Below are 22297 nucleotides of genomic sequence, written 5' to 3' on the forward strand. Positions count from 1 at the left end.
ACAGCCTGGAGACCCATGCTCTTAGTGACCACAGCTACTGCAGAAAGAGCAAGGGGAGCAGTGAGAGCAATGGGGGTGTTGCAGAGCTGAATTGGGTACAGAGGAGTGGCAAGCAAGATGGAGGGCATAAAAGGGCTGGTGGTGCTGTTAATTCTGGGGGCTTGGCTCACCAGCTAGTGAAACAGAAAAAAAACGTTACAATGAAGACTGCTAATTAGGAAAGCTAAACAAAGGGGTTACGGGGACCACAAGGGCCTTTAAACGCAAACTGCTTTTCTGAACCTAATGGGGCAGTGAACATGTCTCCTACTAGGGCAAAAGATGACCCCTTGGAAGGGACTTCCTGGTTACTGCAGCCCCCTGTAGAGCAAGAGACTCTGCCCCCACAAGTACACAATGAGGATGTCTCCCAGGAGGGGCCACCAGCTGCACTACCAAGCCCCCAGGGGGCATTTGAAAGCCCAGCTTTACCCCCACCCTCAAATGTAGCAGGGGAGGTGGAAAGGGTGGCAGCCCGACCTGTCGCTTCCATGGAACATGTGTGGCAGTGGGAATGGCTGATCCAGAGGTTTGGGGCTAGGCAATATGTAGAAGAATACAGATTTGTTAATTTAGATCAGGCATCACTACACGAAGCTTATGAAACACTTGTTCGGGGTGTAGAGCAAATTTTTGACCATTTACGCAAGCTGTTTGAACCTGGTGATTATGCTCAGCTCTGTCTTGAAGCTGTCAGCATGCACGACTCTCTATATTCTCCCACTATTAATTTAAGCAATATGAAGGCAGAGAATATTTTAGACTGGGTCAGTACTCTCCTACAAAGTAAGAGAGCTGTGTTTTGATCAGACTTTACACCTGGCTATCAGTATTGTAAAAGCCGTTGGGGGTGGGGGACACAGAATGCTACAGTCTATCCCAAATTCCAAAATTATAGACAAAAAGCGGTGCTATTTAATTGATCTAACAGCGACAATAATCTCTGTTTTGCTGGGAGTCTCACAGCGCTTACAACAGTGAGGGATCTAACACATGCAGAATTGTTAAGTGGAGCAAAAGAGCTACATGACAAACTGGGGTGGTCTGTGCACAGGAAGGTCATGCTGAGTGACATCCCCTTGTTTGAATATCTGCTACATGTTAATATATGCATCATCCTCCTATCTGAGGGCAAAAAAGGTTGGGAGATTTTTAAGCCAAACGGCAGTCTTAGATATCCCAAGACCGGTTTCCTCCTTTTACGTGATGAACATTAGTATGGTGTTAAGGATGTCAGGAAGGTATTTGGGGCAAGAAACTTTTGTGAGCTTTGTCAGACATTGTATAATCATGGCCATAGCTGTAAATCTGCTATGAACAGATCTGTAACGTAAACCAGCACCAGTACTTCATGCCCATGATCAAAAACCCAGAAGCAGGGCAGGGCTGTATTTTCTACGACATGGAATGTATGCAGGAAACTGGGACACATGTCCCAAATTACATTTTTGCCATGAAGTTAGCACTGGAAACACCTTGGGATCAAGAAGGAGGAGGGGTGGAAAGGAAAACTGAAGAAGAATGGGAGTTCAAAGGGGACACATGCCTCGTGAACTTTATTCAGTTGTTTATGGACACACAGTTTCGGGGCTACATTTTCCTAGCGCATAATGCCAAAGGCTATGATGGCTACTTCATTGTTATCCAACTTCTGAAGGAAAAAATGGATGTGCAATTAATCACCCAAGGTGGTAAACTCATGTACATAGATATACCCACCCTGAGTAGATGCTTCATAGATTCTTTAAATTTTTCACCCATAAAGCTAAGCAGCCTTCCCCAAGCATTGGGATTCCAGGGCTGCAAAGGTTATTTCCCTCATTTTTTTCAACACTGCTAAAAATAAAAGTTATGTAAGCCCTCTTCCACCACCAGAATATTATGGTATGGACAGCATGATGCTTGAAGAGTAAAAGCAATTCTTGGCATGGCACACAGCTAATCAGGAGAAGATTTTTGACTTGCAAAAAGAACCAAGTTACTATTGCCAGCAAGACGTAAAAATGTTGAGGGAGGCCTGCAGAGCATGCAGGAATGAGATTATGGTGATGACCCGTTGCACATTCTGAGAAGGAGGCGATGAAGAGGTGAAGGTGGAACGCTGTATAGACCCCTTTCAGTATACTACACTGGCCTCTACTTGCATGTCCACATACCGGTTTATGTTCCTTAAACCTAACATGGCAGCACTCCTCTCTCCAGATGGCTATCATCAGAGGAAAAAGATATTCGACCCCCTCTATTCAATGGCTTATGTACATGGCCGAAAAGGAAAATATTCAAATCTGTCATGTATTACAAGGCAGTGAATATCAAGTAGGATCCTGCTTCTTGGATGGCTTTGCAGTCATTGATGGGGTGCCGACAGCTTTCAAATGTAATGGGTGCTTTTTTCACGGCTGTATTGAATGCTACCATGGAAATGACTGGAACCCTCTGGTGGGGGGCCACCTTTGGATATTTGTATTACACAACCCAACAAAAGATGGACGATCTAAAGAGAGCGGGCTTTAGCATCAGATCTCTATGGGAGCATGAGTGGGTCACTATGAAAAAATCAGAGGGGGAGCTCACAGAGTTCTTTGCCAGGACCAAACTGCCCACACCGCTGATCCCCAGAGATACGCTTTTCAGCAGCAGGACAAATGCCATTTGTCTGTATTACAAAGCAGCCCCCAATGAAAAGATACATTACTATGATTTTATTAGTCTCTATGCCTTCATCAACAAAACAAAACAATACCCTCTTGGGCACCCCAAAGTTATTTTTGAGAATTTTGACACCCTGACGGTCTACTTTTGGATGGTAAAGGTGTCCCCACCTCATGGGCTCTGTTTCCCTGTGCTTCTGCTGACCTGACCTGTTGTCTAGGGAGGTTTGCTGCTTGCCAGGGGCTCGTATCAGGGGCATTGTGTAAGGACTGCCGAGGCTTGTCTGGCCCTCAGGCTATTACCCCCTGGTGCTCTTCCATGTGGCACCAACAATACTGCCAGGGGAGACCTGGAAAGTATCGAGTGTGACTACATGGCTCTGGGGGTGATGGTCAAGGGCATGGGGGCCCAGCTGGTTTTCTCCTTGATCTTGCCAGTGAGAGGTAAGGGCTTGAGGAGAAGTGGATAGATCCTGTGGGTCAACAATTGGTTGCGCAGCTGCTGCCGGCAACAGGGTTTTGTTTTTTATGACCATAGGACCCTCTCTGAGGACTGAGGACTGCTTGGAAGATAAAGAATCTGCCTGACTAAGCGGGGAAAAAGTATCTTTGCCATGGCCAATCTGGTAAGGAGAGCTATAAACTAGGAACAACGGGGGAGGGAGAAGATAACAAACAATCAAATGAGGAAGTGGTGGACGGGGTTGGCAAGCAAAAGGTGCAGGGTGATGTGAACAGAAGGGCCCTTGTAATCAACAGAACAGGGCTGAAGTGGAGTCACCCCCAGCATATGCAAATAAATAAGGACGTACCTACAAGACAGCATTATGGGGAAAGCTGTCACACCCTTTCTGGGAAATCAGCATGTCTGGGTGCCTCTCTGAAGTGCCTGTACCCTAATGCACACAGCATGGGGAACAAACGAGGAATTAGAGGTCTGTGTGCAGTTACAGGGCTATGATCTCATTGGGATCACAGATGTGGTAGGATAGCTCACATGACTGGAGTGCTGAATGGATGAATACAGGCTCTTTAGGAAGGACAGGCTGGAAAGGCGAGGCGGGCGAGTTGCTCCTTATGTGAGAAAAAGCAGCTGGAATGCATGGAGCTCTGCTTTGGGATGGATGATGAGCCAGTGGAGAGTTTATGGGTTAGGATTAGAGGGCAGAACAACGTGGGTGACGTGGTAGATGTCTGCTACAGACCGCCTGATCAGGAAGATGTAGATAAGGCCTTCTTCAGACAACTGGAAGAAGCCTCACGTTTGTAGACCCTGGTCCTCATGGGGGACTTGAACCACTCTGACATCTGTTGAAGTGACAACACAGCAGGGCACAAGCAATCCAGGTGGTTCCTGGAGTGCATTAATGATAACTTCCTAACACAGGTGATGAAGGAGCCAACGAAGGGAGATGTTCTGCTGGACCTGATTCTTACAAACAAGGAAGAACTGGTTGGGGATGTGAAGGTCAGGGGCAGCCTTGGCTGCAGTGACCACAGGATGGTGGAGTTGAGGATCCTGAGAGGAAGGAATAAGGCAAAAAGCAGGATCACAACCCTGGGCTTCAGGAGAGCAGACTTGGGCCTCTTCAGGGATCTGCTTGGAAGAATCCCATGGAATACAGCCCTGAAGAGAAGAGGGATCCAGGAGATCTGGTTGTTTTTCTAAGGATCACCTCCTCCAAGCTCAAGAATGGTCCCTTCCCACGTGCAGGAAATCAAGCAAGAGTGGCAGGAGGCCTGCATGGATGCACAAGAAGCTCCTGACTAAAGTCAAACATAAAAAGGAAGTGTATAAGAGGTGGAAGCAGGGACAGGTGACCCAGGAGGAATACAGAGATACTGTCCAAGTGAGCAGGGATGGGGTTAGGAAAGCCAAAGACCGTTTGGAGTTGAATCTGGCAAGGGACATGAGGAGCAACAAGAAAGGCTTCTACAAGTACATAAGCAGCAAAAGGAAGATTAGGAAAAATGTGGGCCTACTTCTAAATGGGGCAGGGGCCCTGGTGACATACGACACGGAAAAGGCTGAGGTACTCGATGCCTTCTTCACCTCGCTCTTTACTGGTAAGACTGGCCTTCAGGAACAGGTCCCTGAGACCAGTGGGAAAGTTTGGAGCAAGGAAGACTTACCCTTGGCAGTAGAGGATCAAGTTAGGGAACGTTTAAACAAACTAGATATCTCAAGTCATGGGACCTGACAGGATGCATCCACGAGTGCTGAAGGAGCTGGCTGATGTCATTGTGAGGCCACTCCTGATTATCTTTGAAAGGTCATGGCAATTGGGGGAGGTTCCTGAGGACTGGAAGAAAGCAAATGTCACCCCTATCTTCAAGAAGGGCAAGATGGAGGATCCAGGGAACTACAGGCTGGGCAGCTTCACCTCAATCCCTGGGAAAGTGATGGAGCAAATCCTCCTGGAAACCATTTCCAGACACATGAAGGACAAGAAGGTGATTGGGAGTAGTCAGCATGGATTTATGAAGGGAAATCATGCTTATCCAACCTGATAGCCTTCTACGATGAGATGACTGGCCTGGTAGATGAGGGGAGAGCCATGGATGTTGCTTATCTTGACTTTAGTAAGGCAAGAAGGGAGGAGGAGGAGGTCAGGGGGACCCATAAGTGCTGGGGAAAGACTGATAGTCACAGTAAAGCATTGTGGTCAAAGGCTTTACCGACTCATTAATCCCCTTGAGTTGTGCACCTCAATTAGTGACAATTATTCAGGAATGAAATACAAACAGCAATTCACAGCAGAAAAGGTTCAAACACTGAGCTAGACCCACACAGTGTTGATGTGATCTGTTCATGTGTTCAAAGACATGCAGATTTTTCCAATTTAAGACCCTGATCCTGCACACGTCAAGATAAGGACTAGTTCTCACTAGCTGCTTGCACAACGGGCCTCTACAATACAAGTGATGACAATTCATGCATTTCATGAAAGATCAAGAGTAACTGTCAGAAAAAAAAGTCAGTAATGCAGCAGCTTTATGAAACAAACTTTCATCCACACCATACTGTAGAGTTCTGTTAAAAAAGAAAAAGTCACTTAAAACATCAACCTTAACACAATAACATGCTTGTGAAGAACAGATACTTACAGTGACAAAAGACACCGCAGCAGGATCTTGATATTGAACTAGTAAAGTCTCTACTGGAAGCTGAATTATTGGACAACTTCTGATGTGCTTATTCAGGTGAACCAACAGCTCCATGACCTGAGAGGAAAAAAAATAAATAAAACCTCTTAAAGAACAACAGTTAACTTCACAGGTTTGGGCTTAACACATCCACAGTATACTACATGGGCCTATTAAACACAAATCAAGTCTCAGAGTTCCCAATTACTTGATCTCCAGTCTCTGATAAGATGGCAGTAATCGCTTATCATATCATCTTGGAGCCTCTGTGATATGTTTTGAGTCACTGTTGCAAGAACACATCAAACATCCCCAAATCCACTTTACAACTGGTGCCTCTGTCAGCAGAAACATCAGAAAGGACTGATTATTGAGAATGACCAATTGTTTGCTGTCCCTCAAGACTGAAACAACTTGAGTAATTTTGTACTATTGCTGTCTATGCTCTATCTTGTGGCTACAAGATAACCCCAATTTCTGACATAGAACTTGTGAAAAGTCCCAAATGACTTTAAGAAAATTGATGTTTAGTGCTGAACAAGACAGAACTGAAGTATTTTATACAAGCCCCTTCTTCCAGAAGTGCCTCACTTTTTTTTCTCTGAAATCAAAAAAGTCAGAAGTAGATTAAGATGTTGGGAACAGACTACCTCAGTGGAGTCTCTGAAACACTCCCCTTTTGGCCAAAGATAGTGTTCAGTGGCCTACAAGCCTTGTATTGTACACAAGGCGCAAAATACGGGAAAATTCACACAAGCTTATAGTGAAGCAAGAGAACCACATATATGTGACTGAACAAGTTTATTAAACTCTTTTGTAAATTATCCAAGACAGCAACCGAAAAAAAGAAAAAGTTTGACTGATGCCATGCTTCCCCAATCATTAATGCCAAATCAGTGCACTAATGCTCTCACCCAGCAGTACTAATTTGACCCAGATCAGACACGTCTGCACTTCTGTGGAATTAACCAGAGTACAATAGAAAGTTTGATTGCTTTATATGTTTTTTTCAACCTTTACTGATGTTTATGGGGAAAAAAAGTAATTTTTCCCCTCAACTCTGGCTGATAATTTAGAATTACTTCACTGTCTGTGTAAGGACAAAAAAAATCAACTATTAAATAACACTTTTGTTCATTTTTTAATTAATTCTGAAAACAGAAAACCAAGAATCAACTCCCCTTCACTGATCTGTCAAGAACAGAATTAAGGATTATTTCCTTGATTACAACTGATTTGACAAACACCAGAAAGCACAGGAAAGTGGTCATGATATTATCATCATCTTGTACAGAAAATACCATTTAAACAGATAGGAGGCGGAAGAGGAAACAAGTTTTATTTCTTTTTTTTTTTTTTTTTTTTATTCTAACACAAAACCTACACATCCACTAGGAAACTGATGTGGGATTTTGGGAGGTCTCTTAAGACTTACTTTTTAAAACTACAGTCTTGCCCCTTTCCTGAACCTCACAATACTGCAATAAACTTGGTCAACACATTCCAATTTATAAAATGAAAAATATCAGATATTAATATCCTAAGAAATTTAACCAGTTAGTTGGATGTCTTTCCTCACAGCATCATGTGCACACAATAAGCGTGTATTCAACACAACAGTTCATATTTAGTCAAAACATCTGTCTTTCAACACAATGGAAAGGATCCACATCTAGGGCCAATTTTCATGTGATTATTGTTGGGACCATGCTTTGCTGCAGAACTCTCTGAAAAATCTGTGCTCTAATTAATTGTGGATTATGAACTCTACTGAAGAGGCTGGCAATGGCACAGTTGTTTCCCCATTTTTACAACAATAAGTAATAAAAGAAAAACAAAAAAACTTTTTTTAATCTCAGCGATAGCCCATTTGTCCTAAAGAGACCAGAGCTCTGCTCAAGGGAGGCCTTGGTTCAAGTCTCTAGCCAGGCAGCTCCCTCTAGAGGGATGAACAGTTGCAAGAAGAATTCACCCTCAGCTTTCTGGCCCAACTGCTTGCTCTAAATCTGGCCAGATCTCTTATAGCCAGTTGCCACTACCCCATTGGTCTCTTCTGGTCACATCCTCCAAGCACAATAGCAAACATGAGTGGGTGTTTCTCTGCTTAACTTCCAAACCAGATCAGATCTTTTCTGCCCTTAACACTGGGTTTGGTGATCCCATCGCACAATCACTCAACTGCTATTCTGTGATACTTATGTAACAGTATGGGCCTGGAACACACCTGCTACTTAACAGAGTCCATTCCCCTGCTACAGAAAACAGCTATATCACATAATTCCTTCAGACATATTAAATTCCACCTTAAAACCAGTTGGGTTCCTGTTCCTGTAACCAGGTAAGGAATGATACCAATGAGTACATCTCGCATGGTCTTATGCAGGCAGATGCAAGCTTGCCCCACCTGTGCTATTAGCCAGATGGGTGCAAACCAGAACTCACCTAGAAGTCACATAGTTGTAACTTGGGTGACACTGACCCTAAACCAACAAGCCCTGGTCTCAGGTCAACTCATAGCTAGCTGGCTTCAAAGTGTAAACAAGCCAAGTCTGCGTACAACTGCAAAAGACCCTGCTTATATAGAGAATGACTCCCATTTTCTCTCAAGTGTTGCAACAGCACTATCCTCCGCATCACACTCATGACATTTCATGAAAGTGTACATCTTCTTATAGAAAACACCCAAGATCAGTAAATCGTGATATAGCTAGACATCTACATCTCCCCAATCAGTACAACTTATCATTGTGTTAAACTGCACCCATACCTTTTTACGAACTCCTTCCTGTGTGCTGGATAGCTTGAGGAGAACAGGGGGTAGGAATTTGGAGATAACATTCTGTAACTGTTCATCTGTTTCTGCATGGCCAAGGTGCAAGAACACGCGTTCAAGTTGATCTGCAATTAAAAAAAAAACAGAAATCAAATTCAAAATCCCAGCAGCAGGAAAACAACTTTCTCCTAACATCCCCCAATGAGTTTGCAATAAATGCCACATATAACTCTTAAAGTACTTCTACCTCAACAGCACAACACGGTTCCATTTTCTATTTTTAACACTGAATGAACAAATTGTTGATGGCAGACACCAGCTTGATGGCTTCCAGTACCGGAGCCCTCAATTATGTGCAGACCAGTCCTATCAAACGTAGAAGCAACAAACATTTCCTTGTCATGCCTCAGTGCTGTGTTTCACCTATAAGCTGGAACACCTCCAGAGGTGAAAGGAATGGTCAGTATCTCTAGTCATTCTTTGACCTCTCTGCTCTGGCTGCAAAGGTATTGTTTGTAGGGCTGGTAGCTTTTAAAAATATTCTTGCTGTGATCTGGATTCAGATCATGATGTTCCACATACTCTCCTAGATAATCAGGGCAACAAGATTCAGCCAATTCTTATTATTCCTTTTGCTACATCTAAGGTTCCAGTCACGCACCAGGACCCCACTGTGGGAGACACTGTGCAAACAGAACAAAAACACAAAATACTTTCAGTAGAACCTGAGACAGATTACAGCTAGTATCACAGAAAGGAAAAGTCTAGGCAAAGCTCAAGGTATAAACTTGGAGCAAACAGCACCATGGCAGCTGTGTACAAATGAACAGGCTGCACACTTGAAAGCACAAGAAACAAGCTTTAAAGTGAGAGAGAACTACATGAAAAGCTTGAGACTATTGTCCCAATTCATTCCAGAGTAAACCTGTTACTGATGGAAAGGCTAAATCACTACTAAATCCTGAGACATGCATTTGTAGGACACCTTGACACAGGTTAACCTGTTCTTGTGTGTTTCTGGCCTCTTGTTAAGCCACATAAGTCTCTCAGCATGATTTTATGAACTGAACAAACCTTGTCTGGATCAACTAATTATTTGTTCCAATTTGTTAACCCAGTTTTCAAAAGACAGTGTTATCATCCATAGGAATTAGATGGGGATTTCAAAACAGATGAGCACAATTTTGCTGCAACTTAAAAGACAAAGTTTCTATTATTGCTCTATGAAGCTGTTGGAGCATTGTAACAAATTTATTTTCCTCTCACCAGCATGTCTCTTGTCCAACCCTAGAAAGGAACAAAAAAAAAATTCTTTCTGTCAATAAGAAATTAGAAGTTGCAATTGGCATAAGATCAAGGGGGGAAGAATAGGAAAAAATATAGAAGCATCTGCTTTCTGTATGAACTAGCGAAAACCTCTGTTCCTAAAAAGATCAAGACCAAAATCTTCTATCAGCAACTCAAGCACAAGGACTGAGGGCCATCTGTCCTTATACTAAGGAATGGAAGAATCACTGTTTTAAGCAAAAGGATGTAGTGCCCTGATAACTAAGCTAGAAAAAAAGCAAAACATGACTGACAAGAAACCTCAACAGTATTCCCACTGGTTGGGTTGAGGAGAGTTTTTATATATATGCAGGGTTGGGAATGCCTCTATTTTCTGCATTGTGACTGTGCAGGCCACATCCACTCTGACTGCAAGGAGATTGGGCGCTATTGAGGGACTACGGGTTGTAAGAGTTCTACCAGGAGGAGGTAGAAACAGCTCCCACATAGACTGATCTAAAATGTTATTAGCTCAGATTACAGGGAGAACAAAGGGCATCCTCCTTCAGTAGAAGGGATCTGTGAGGATCAGTAGAGGGCAGGCTGTGAAAGGGTCCAGAGGCATAAAAAGGAAAAAGAAGGCCTCAGTAGCTCACCCATGGCATCCATTCAATGGTGTGACAGAAATGTCAGTAGAGTTACAGGCCAGCACTCCATCAGCTCAATTAGAAGCAGGGAAAAGTAAGAAGAGGTAAGGATCTTGGTATTTTACCACAGGAAGCAGTAGCCAAAAGAGGCCACACTAGTATAGGCCAGAGTTAAATGGAGAAGAATTTGGGTGAATGTACAACTCAGTCAAACCTTCAGTGGATAACAAGGGCATTCAAATTTAAATAGAGCTAGCAGAATTTAAGGGGGCCCTGAAACCTCTCACTATGCAGATGCAGAAGCCTTTACTGTCCTATCGTCTAATTTTGTTATCCCTATATTGAGTCCTCACAACATCCTTCCTCTGCAGGCAGCAGAATAAGCGCACATATCACTCCCAATATTTTATTTCACATTGAACTAAATAAGGCAGGCAGTTGAAAAGACAGAGGGCTACAAAATTTTAATGTCAGATAAATTACAAGCCAAAATTTTACAGTGCTTACAGTGCAAACTGACTTATTAGTGAATCTCTTGTCTCAGATTTCACCTAACATTTATGCTATCAGCTGCTTCCGGGAGTCAACAGTTTTGAAATATGTTTTATATTCTGATTTTTTTTTAATCCCAACTCCCCTGTCTCTTCACCTGACTTTTATGTCATATTTCATTTCCCTGGATTATCTCCTCTATGTAGTACCTCCAGGATGTTGTCTGTGTTATCCCTCTCAGCTCCCCATCCCCTCAGGAGCAGCTGGCCCTTGCTACTCCCTGACGATGTATACATTTCCCATTAACAGACCTTCATCCTGATCAGCCAGAGAGGGGAACAGAATGAGACCATTGGTGCTGTTTGTGTTTCTGTGAGTGCTGAGAGTTTCTGTCTGTGTTGATCTGTGTGACTGATTGTGTGTATATGTGTACTGTATACATGTGGTTGCGTGCCTACTGGGAATACAGGCTCAGCCTTGCTACTGGTTGGACCTGGAGACATGGAGCTGTGGTAGCCTTGCTTCTATTGGGCTACCAGATTTGGCAACTCCCTAACAGGCCTCACTAAAGAGGCTCACTTAATCCACCTGTTCTGTTAAAGAAATTGACTCTCAGTTCAAATGCTATTTTGTACATACAGATTTTCTTCCCTCTACTTATGCAAGATAAAGAATTAGCTACTTGCGACATTTACAGCTCTTATAAGCAGCACATCAGCTATTCTGTACAGACCTCTGTGATATGTATTTGTATAACTGAATATCAAGTATGAAACACTGCTTATGAAAGCTGATTCAAGGGACTAGTGAGACTTGGACACATCAAGCTAGACACACTTCACAATTTAACTAATCAGTACCATAGCATCCTAGGAACCCAAGAGGAGAGTCTGGGCCTTCAGAAAAACAGAACGGGAGTTGTGACAACACAATTCTGGGAACAAAGCAGTAATTAATCTTCACCTCCCCCTAAAACTAAACTCTACTTGATAGCAAGGATGCCAGGACTACTATGTTAAAGTATTTCATTAAAAATTAAAACCCACCCCATGCCTTACTAAACTCTGTAAAGAACTATTATGTTGTACTAATATCCCCAACATTTTCTCCAAAAAGGCCCTATGCCAAATAAAGGAATACTGGATAGAGGAGTGACTCAACTTTATTACTTGAATGACAGGGGAAGCTTTAGGAAAACACATGACCATTAAAGCAAAACCTTAAGTGTAGCTCAGCTAAGCAATTGTTTCTGCACTATTCTGGATGCGAGAGAAAGGATAAAGTTAGGGAGTCAAACTCTGATTCTTTCTATTGTGTCACTACTAAAATAGAAGACATTCTTGTGCAAATGATATATTTTTTTTCCTCCTAAAATCTAATATCCGGTATGATTATAGCAGCAGACAGGGAATCAGAATTCACAGGTGATACTCCTGGCTCTACTAATAACTCACTGTGTGACCAAATCACTTTTAAGGGAGCAGGAGAACTAGGCCAGTCACCAGTTTATTTTATAAGCTCTGACTGAGGGGAAAGGATTTTCCTTCTTTTAATCATATTCCTCCATTTCCACAGCAAAAGATTTTATAAAGACTTGAACTGTATATTGAAATCCAAATTTTAGCAATATGTCAGGTTTAGGATCTCCACTCAAATAGTTGACTCTCTGAAAATTACCTTCCTTTTGCACCTGAACTCTTTAAGAGTCAACTAAATGATAAGCACTACAGGTTAAAGTTTCTTATAGCCACTATTTTGAGAAAATTCTCATCATCCTAAAGAAGATCAGGTTTCTTTTAAGATATGTTGCAATTTGGTTATTTAATGCATATCACACAAAACAGTAAGTCTGCCTGAAAGTTGTTCAGTTAAACATTCTTTTGTACCTAAATTTCTTATGCTTTTGTTAAACCTTACTTCAGACTACACCAGTTTCCATTCGTGGACAAAGGAGGTACTGAAAAAAAAAAAATAAACAACCCTATCTTTCCTTTCCTCAAAAAACATACTCTTCTAAGCACACTAATAAAAATCCCCCCAATTCTATACATCTGTATGGATGCAGAGGACAAGTAACCAGGATGACAATCAAATTATTAACATGAATCTTAACTTACAAACATTCTTCCTTTCAGAGTGACTTAATACAAGAAGAATTCCCTGACTGGCAGCAGCAGTGGGGTCTGTCATGGTCACGACAATGATTTATTCCAGCTGTCAATGTAATAAATAGCTTTAGATTTTTGTCCTCAGATCTGAGGATCAGTGCAATTTAAAGATCCTTCTTATTCCTCCATGAGATTGTTTCTTTAATTACCTAAGAGACATCTCCATTTTTATGATACTCCATATTCCACTCAGCTTCTACTAACATCTAATGAAAAGTAGAATAAATGCATCTCTATAGAAGCAAACAGAATAAAAAAAAAAAACAAAAACCACAATCTATGCATCACAAAATGGTTGAGGTTGGAAGGGACCTCTGGAGATCATCTAGTTCAACCCCCCTGCTCAAGCAGGGTCACCTAGAGCACGTCACACAGGATTGCGTCCAGGCGGGTTTTGAATAACTCCAGAGAAGGAGATTCCACAACCTCTCTGGGCAACCTGTTCCAGTGCTCTGTCACCCTCATAGTAAAGAAGTTTTTCCTCATATTCAGATGGAACTGCCTGTGTTTCAGTTTGTGCCCATAGTCTCTTGTCCTGTCACTGGGCACCACTGAAAAGAGTCTGGCCCCATCCTCTCTACACCCTCCCTTCAGATATTTGTATACATTGATAAGAGCCCCCCCTCAGCCTTCTCTTCTCCAGGCTGAAGAGTCCCAGCTCTCTCAGCCTTTCCTCATAGGAGAGATGCTCCAGTCCGCTAATCATCTTCGTAGCCCTCTGCTAGACTCACTATCGACTCATCTAGCCCGTACTTCCTGAGCTTGCCTATGAGGATGTTATGGGAGAGTGTCAAAAGCCTTCCTGAAGTCAAGGAAGACAACATCCACTGCTCTCCCCTCATCTACCCAGGCAGTCATTCCATCATAGAAGGCTATCAGGTTGGTTAAGCATGATTTCCCCTTGGTGAATCCATGCTGACTACTCCTGATCACCTTCTTATCCTTCACATGCTTAGAGATGGCATCCAGGATGAGCTGCTCCATCACCTTTCCAGGGATGGAGGTGAGGCTGACTGGCCTGTAGTTTCCTGGGTCCTCCTTCTTGCCCTTTTTGAAGGTTGGAGTGACATTAGCCTTCTTCCAGGCCTCAGGCACCTCTCCTGTTCTCCATGACCTTTCAAAGATGATGGAGAGTGGCCTTGCAATGATGTCTGCCAGCTCCCTCAGCACTCGTGGGTGCATCCCACCAGGGCCCATGGACATGTGGATGTCAAGTTTGCCTAAATGATCTCTAACCCAATTCTCCTCAACCAAGGGGAAGTCTTCCTTTCTCCAGACTTTCTCTGTGGTCTCTAGGGTCTGGGATTTCTGAGGGCTGGTCTTAGCAGTAGGCTGAAGCAAAGAAGGCATTCAGTAACTCTGCCTTCTCTGTGTCATTCATCACCAGGGCCCCTGCCCCATTCAGTAGTGGGCCCACATTCTCCCTAGTCTTCCTTTTGTTACTGATGTGTTTATAGAAGCCCTTCTTGTTGGCCTTGACATCCCTTGCTAGATTAAACTCCAAATGGGCCTTGGCCTTCCTAGTCACATCCCTGCACACTCAGACAACATTCCAATAATGCTCCCAAGTGGCCCATCCCTGCTTCCATCTTCTGTGCACTTCCTTCTTCTGTTTGAGTTTTGACAGGAGCTCCTTGTTCATCCATGCAGGTCTCCTGCCCCCTTTGCTCGACTTCCTGCTCATTGGGATGCACCGATCTTGAGCTTGGAGAAAGTGATCCCTGAATATTAACCAGCTCTCTTGGACTCCCCCTTCCTTCTAGGGCCCTAACCCATGGGATTCCTCCAAGCAGGTCCCTGAACAGGCCAAAGTCTGCTCTCCTGAAGCCCAGGGTTGCAATCCTACTTATTGCCCTGCTTCCTCCTCGCAGGATCCTGAACTCCACCATCTCATGGTGGCTGCAGCCAAGGCTGCCCCCGGCCTTCACATCTCCAACCAGTCTTTCTTTGTTTGTTAGTACAAGGTCCAGCAACACACCTCTCCTCATTGGCTCCTCCATCACCTGTGTCCAAAAGTTATCATCAATGCTCTGCAGGAACCTCCCGGACTGTTTGTGCCTAGCTGTGTTTTCTTTCCAGCAGATATCGGGGTGGTTCAAGTCCCCCATGAGAACCAGGGCCTGTGATCGTGAGGCTACTTCCAGCTGTCTGTAGAAGGCCTCATCTACTTCCTCTTCCTGATCAGGTGGCCTGTAGAAAACACCCACAACAGTGTCACCCATGTTAGCCTGCCCTTTAATCCTTACCCATAAGCTCTTGACTCGCTCTTCATCCACCCCTAGGCAGAGCTCAATACATTCCAGTTGCTCTCTCACATAAAGAACACCACCACCACCTCTCCTTCCTGGTCTGTCTTTCCTAAAAAGCACATAGCCATCCATGGCAGCGTTCCAGTCACACGAGCTATCCCACCATGTCTCTGTAATTGCAATGAGATCATGGCCCTGTGACCACACACAGATCTCTAATTCTTCCTGTTCATTCCTCATGCCGTGTGCATTGGTGTACAGGCATTTCAGAGAGGTAATCGAGCATGCAGGTTTCCCAGGTGGGGTGCAAGAGAATCCCCCATAGTCATGTCCCATGTGCACTTCCCCAGCTGCATGCACCCGCTGGAGGCATCCCAACTTGAGCCGTGTTTTGCTGACTACCCTGTCTCTATAACTCTCCCCTTCCCCCATCTTTCCTAGTTTAAAGCCCTCCTTACCAGGCTGGCCAACCTGTTAGCAAAGACACGCCTGCCCCGCTTAGTGAGGTGGATCCCATCTTTCCCCATCAGTTGTCAGTCTTCAAACAGGGTCCCATGGTCGTAGAAACCAAAACCCCGTTGCCAACACCAGCGGCGCAGCCAGTTGTTAACTTGGAAAATCCATCTACTCCTCCCATCCTTCCCCCTCACTGGCAGGATTGAGGAGAAAATGACCTGGGCTCCCAGACCCTTGACCACCATCCCCAGAGCTCTGAAATCCTGCTTGATGGTTTTCAAGTTGCCCTTGGTATCGTTAGTGCCCACGTGGAAGAGCAGCAGAGGGTAATAGTCAGACACGTGGACAAGTCTTGGCAGTCTTTCCATGACATCTCGTATTCGAGCCCCTGGCAGGCAACAAACCTCTCTAGACAAGAGGTCAGGTCAGCAGATAGGTGCCTCTGTCCCCTGCAGCAGGGAGTCACCCACGACAGTCACTTGCTGCTTCTTCCGGGTGTTCCCACATGGCCAGGGTCTGTCAGCCCAGTTGCTTCCCTTGAAGCCATACCCAGCTCCTCCTCAGCCTGGAGGGCATTAAACCTGTTCCTCAATTGTAAGTCTTCAGGAAGAGTAAGAGCCTTTCTCCTCCTACGAGAAGCAATCAGTTTCCAGCCTTCTTCTACAGTGTTACGATGTACCGTTTCACACGGCACAGAGCCCTCCGGCAACTCCACTGCTGTGGGGGGTTGGGACTCCTGGAGCTGTATGGTCTCCAAGAATACCGTCTATCTCTTGCTCATCTTCTCAGATGCTACGCAGCCTATCTACTTCCTCCCATAACTCCTTTACCTGACGGCACAACTCATCAACAACAGCACACCTTCTGCAGGAGAGCTGACTGTCAGCCCAGGCCTCCCGGAGAGGGCCCAAGCACTCCCTGCAGCCTGAGACCTGTAGAGCTGCATCTGCTGTCAAAGGGTCTGTCTGGGTCGAAGCCTCTGACACAGCCAATGCAGCAACTCCAACAGCTACTGGGGAATGTGTTCTGCAGCATGTCATAACCATATCTGAGGAGGCACATGCTACTAGGATTGGAAACAAAGGTGCCTTCTTACACCCATCTACATAAACTGCTGTGCAAACTGCTACCTCTATTCATTGAGCTCTAGGAGCTGTGCTTTAGGCCTGACTCTTATATAGGCCTCTCCCTAGCACTGACTCACAGGGTGCTTGACCCACCCTAATCAAGGGCCACCTGGATCAAAGGCCCCAACTCCCTCTGATCAGGGGCAACCAAGAGAGCTTGTAAGCGGCAGCTACACCTAGCTAGAGCTTCTCCCAGGAGAAGTTAAGGCCTCCTGTAGCTGTCCTTGCCTAGCTCCCCTTTCCTGTTAGCAGCACTCACCATCTAGTTCCTCGGGGGTCCCCAGAAAGCCCCTGCAACTTCCAACAAGGTCCTCACAAGTTCTAAGCAGAGCCCAGACGCTGCTGAACAAACTACTGTGTCTGTTCGCTGCACTCTCACACGGTAATGTCTTAGATCTGAAGGCCAGTAGCTTAGAAATGTTCAAATCATTTTTTCCTTAGTCTTTGGTGGTAACATTAAGTTCACTACCAAATCTACTTTCTCAAAAGGACCAGGAACATATTTTCCTCAGCTGAGTTACACATTATTGCGGGTTTTTTTGATTGTCTAAAAACTAGCTCTATTATATGATAAGAGAAACAAGGAAAGAAAAAAAATCCTTAAAGTGTTATACATTTCTCCAGACATATGTAACTCAGATTCTGACTACTTTGGTCATGTACTAAAAGCTGCATAGTTGGGGGTGCACTTCCATAACTAGTGTGAGGCAGGAGATTGTATTTATAGTGCAAAAAAAGATTTGAGCAAGTATATAAAAATAAATTACACTGGAAAATAAGTATTAGATCTGTACCTAATAATAATACAAAACAAAAGCTCTAGAGGGCAAGAGCTTTTATTTGTCATTTCAAAGAGAATTATTAAATGAGTAAATGTTTGTTTATACTGTGTCTATATTAAGCTTTCAGCAGCCACTCTGGAGATGAATCTTAAGTTCATAAGCTTTGCACCTTCCTTGTGATCCAAGCCTCTCTAAAAACCACACAGATGGTACACCTCAGGATATCATTTTGACAAAGGAATAGAAATTATTCCCATTTCACAGGTGAGTCACAAAAAGGAGGAGTCACTTCCACAAGGTCACAGAGCATAAGGAAAGGCACAGGCCCCAGGAGACCAGAGCTAACCAGCCAGCAGAGAAGGAAAATCTGCTCTGCCCACTGAAGCAGACTCAGCAGTAACCCTCATTGCAAGGACAGGGTGGAAGGACAGAGAAGAGAGTCCTTAAAAGATGAAGACTACATTCCCCAGCCTGCAACAGTGTCACAGGGCTGTTAACATTTCCTGTTAGAGCGCCCCTCTCCCAACATGTCACACCCTCCCTCCTCCCGGCTCCCCCAAATATCCACCCACCTAAGAGCTCCTAGCAGAGGGATTTGGGTGTGTCAAACACAATGAGGTGCTCCTACAATGTGTGTGCGGGTGTTTGATGGCAAGGTGATAGATAACCTGTGACAGTCCTGGCTTCCCTGCACAGGTATATCCCAGTACGGAGTCCTAGGTCAGCCCTGATACAAGGCAGTGGGATGTGCCAGGGATCTGCGCCCCCCCCCCCCCCCCCCGGCCCCGTTCCTTTTCCCTACCTTTCCCAGCAGGGCAGGGAGGACCGTGAGACGCCCAGAAAAGCAGGGTCACTACTACCTGGTCCCCCCAAACACAACCCCAACTTAGAACCTAGGGAAAGGAGGAATGTTTGCAGTCAACAGTGATGAAGAGGGGAGCTGAGATTGGAAACCTCCTCTTCTGCCCAAATCTCCTCCCTAAGGCTTCAATTTCAATTTCCTAACATGACTGTGCATAGCAGAGGCCTAACCCTGTCTCTCCCTTTCCCACCCCCTCCCCCTTCACTATATCCAAAACACACACACAGGGATCCCACCAAAACAGCTCCCCCCTTCTCCACACACAAACAGGGTACCCGAACCATCCTCAAGGGCAGAACAGAGAATATATCCCTGTAGAGGGAGAAAGAGGGTGGGGGGAAGAGGATATGCTATTAACCGAAAGTCAGCTCAGCCCCCCTTCCGCTCCCCCCATCGACAAAAAAAAGACCAAAATCGGAAGCTCCCTTCCCCAAATTCACTTACTGAGCTCATCCTGGGCAGCAGAAACTGCCGCAGACATGTTGCCAGCTGAGAGAGGAGGAGAAAGGATGGAATTTACTCTGCAATAATCTCTTCAAACTAGGAGCGCCGTGTAGGAGAGGGTGGAGTTGGTTAGGATGTCCTCTCCTCCCCCCCCCCCCCCCGGCCTCCCTCTCCTTTGTCTGATGAAGGGGGAGCTGCAGAAGACGGACCGTGCCTTGCTTTTCCCCTCTTCTCTGTGACTCTCCCAAACACCAACAAGCATGAGACAGCAGCGCTCCTGCCCCACAACTCCCTCACTCACCACCCTCCCTCTTTTCACTTTAGTTTTATATTTAGAAAAAACTGAGCCATCGTTCCAACCTCCCCCTTACCACCGCCGGCTATTTTCCCCTCCCCTCCCTGCCTTCAGCCACTCCATTCCCTACTCCCGAGAAACAAATTAACCCGACTTCCACACAGAGGTAAACTGATGGCATTATCCAAACCCAGCAAGCTGTGCTTGCCTACTGTCCATATTCTTGATCATTTCCCTCTTTTTTCCTACTTTTTTTTTTGCCACGCGTTCTCATCAAAAGGAGAGGGAAAAGAAAGGAAAAAAAGTGGGGAGTGAAGAGAAACTGACCCGAGTCCATGCTGACCTCCATCACTAATGATGCACTTTTCCTCACTTAGAAAAGAGGTAGAAGAGAAAAATGGGTCAACGAGCAGGACTGCAGAGTTTCTCCCCCTATCTGTGGTAGTTGCTTGTAGCAGTCTCGAGGACTTAAAACTCTAAAGGGTGTGTTGGGACTTGTAGTCAATGCCAGCCTGACGTACTTCTAGCAGGAATGTAACACAACCACAAAGACGGTACCGCTTCCACTATCAAAAGCCTCTTACTCTTAATCTCCAACCGCCTAAAGCTTCTGCTCCCCACATTTCTGTCTTCTATAGGTGTTTGAAAAAGAGACTTCAGTATCATTACTGCCACCATGAATGCCTGTTGGGGATAACTACATGAGCAATATCTTCCCAGTCACAATTATCTCTCACCCTTAGGTAGCAATAGGTGAAAAAGAGCTGCAAACACACATTTAGATAACAGTTGAATTTGCCTTAAAAAAAAAAAAAGTGTAAGGTGATTATTACTGAGGGTATTATTTTCCAAACTCAGCAACCAAAGGGAGAAATTTGTATTCTAAGCTACTTGAAATACAAGGTTGGGTTGCTGTTATATGAAGCCTAAGACTGAGGAAAGAAAATACATAACTGCCATACACCATCTTTCTCTGGATTTCTCCAGAGAAACTTAATCACTTTAAGGACTGCATTGACAAAAGACTCAAAAACAAAATACCTTTGGAGTATAACTTACAGCAGACACTATGATGCCCATTTGCCAGCTTTTCTATGCTAACAGCAGATTCTTAGCCATTTCCCAAATAAGAGTAGTTTCGTGGCAGGTGATTCCCATCAAGAAAAAATCTCATTTTCCTGGGAAAGGTTCAATTTTGAGGAAATATCCCTGCCAGTTATACTGAAACAGAGGTGTAGTCCCTGTTTCAAAATAAATTTTTGGATAACAAAGATCTCCATTCTAACAAAGCAGTCCTATCACAACATCTGTGGAACCAAACCCCAGTTTTGGGATTCTTTCCTCCTCCCTATCATCAATGGACTCTGGACTCTGGTACATACACTAGACAACATCGGCAGGACGAAGCTTCCCCAACTCATTCCCCATCTTCTCTATAGAATAGACAGAGGACAAAGGGAAGCATTCCACAGGCCATCAGTTAGACCACATTCATCTAACAGAACTGATAGTGAAAACTAAACTCTACAAGACTAGATTTAAATATGAAAACATGTTCAGGGAGAATTTCAAAAGACTCTTCCCTGTACAGAAAGAACAACTGAAAACTAAGGAATGCGTATAAGGCAGAGACAAAAAGTTTTTTTGTGTATTTACTAATGATAAGAAAATCAATAAGCTAAATTGACATTAACCAGTTTTGAGATTAAAAATAACTGACCATTTGTTTTGGGGTTCAAGATCAATTCTTCATTGCTCATCTCCTTAAAAACATTTTGAGGACTTTTTTTTAATTTAATGAATTTTCAAGATATTTCCATCTTCTGTTAGCTGTTTCTGATCAGGGAGTGCCTACACCTTTTGTGTGACTGATCAGGGATTTGAAGTACCAGTTGCCTAAACTATTGCTTGGAGAGCAACTATATAACCAGTAGACAGGAGCGCAGCTAACAGAGGTATAGCAGATGTTGCAGCAGAGACACAAAGTGGCCTAGAAACTCTGCTTGAGACTGCGCAAAGATGGTGTCAAAACAGCACAGGGCACAGATCCCAGCACCAGCTGGAAAAACTGTCCTTGGCACATCAGAGGCCTCAACCCAGACAGAACTTCATAAGGAGGATGCCACTGTCCAGGTCTGCGGCTGCAGGAAGTACCTGGTGCCTCTGCCTGGGGCTGGAGGTGATGGTGTCCTCACCTGTGGGAGGTGTGTTCTGGGTTGAGGTGCTGAGCCACCAGGCCAAGGAGCCTGGAGGCCAAGGAGGAGGTGAGCAGACTTTATAGCATCAGGAAAGGCAAAAAGGAGATATACAAGGTCTTTGCAGAGGCCCTGCAAAGGCAACAGTCCAAGCCCCATGAGGCAAGGAAGGAGGGACAACTAGAGGCTACGCTCCAAGGAGTCCTCCTCCCAAGGGGAGGCTGGAAGCTTGTGATTTCTGGCAACAGAAGAAAGGCTGCTTCTTCTTCCACCTACAGATCTGCAGCAACTTTAAAACAGGTATATTGCCACGGGACCAAGTGAGGAGGAACAAACTCCATCAAGGGAAGCATAAGAGTCTGCTGATCCTCAACCAAGTCACCGAACAAAGAAGAAAAGGCAGGTGATAATCACTGGAGAATACTGCCTGTGGAGGACGAAGACTCCCATCTGCCAACCCTCCATTGTTTCCTACACCAATTTCTTAACATTAACAGCACCACCAGCCCTTTTATGCCCTCCATCTTGCTTGCCACTCCTCTGTACCTAATAATAATCATGGTCTTTCAGCTCTGCAACACCCGCATTGCTCTCACTGCTCCCCTTGCTCTTTCTGCAGTAGCTGTGGTCACTAAGAGCATGGGTCTCCAGGCTGTGTCCCAAAGCCTGGGTCTTCCTGCTTCCGCGGTAATCATGGTAATCAT

General features: G+C 44.7%; 1 protein-coding gene across 13 annotated transcripts in view; it reads right to left on the reverse strand.

The window, feature by feature from the left end:
* LOC135324128 (proteasome adapter and scaffold protein ECM29-like) overlaps positions 1-19867 on the reverse strand; it is a 78608-nt gene extending 58741 nt beyond the window's left edge. For 9 of the 13 annotated variants that reach the window (XR_010385480.1, XM_064499689.1, XM_064499687.1 and 6 more), the window contains exons 1-4: positions 19104-19247; positions 15162-15373; positions 8605-8735; positions 5799-5915 (exon numbers count right to left, since the gene is read on the reverse strand). Coding sequence is in view for 12 of the 13 variants with exons in the window: in XM_064499689.1 (XP_064355759.1) it covers positions 5799-5915; positions 8605-8735; positions 15162-15291 (378 nt within the window). In the remaining variant the exon portion in view is untranslated. Of the gene's footprint in view, positions 1-5798; positions 5916-8604; positions 8736-13132; positions 13229-15161; positions 15374-19103; positions 19248-19725 lie in introns of those variants that run through there. The other 4 variants (XM_064499686.1, XM_064499692.1, XM_064499690.1 and 1 more) reach the window with 4 other exon arrangements.
* Positions 19868-22297: the final 2430 nt, after the last annotated feature.

The sequence above is a fragment of the Dromaius novaehollandiae genome, chromosome W, assembly GCF_036370855.1.
Source record: "Dromaius novaehollandiae isolate bDroNov1 chromosome W, bDroNov1.hap1, whole genome shotgun sequence".
Lineage (NCBI taxonomy): Eukaryota > Metazoa > Chordata > Aves > Casuariiformes > Dromaiidae > Dromaius > Dromaius novaehollandiae.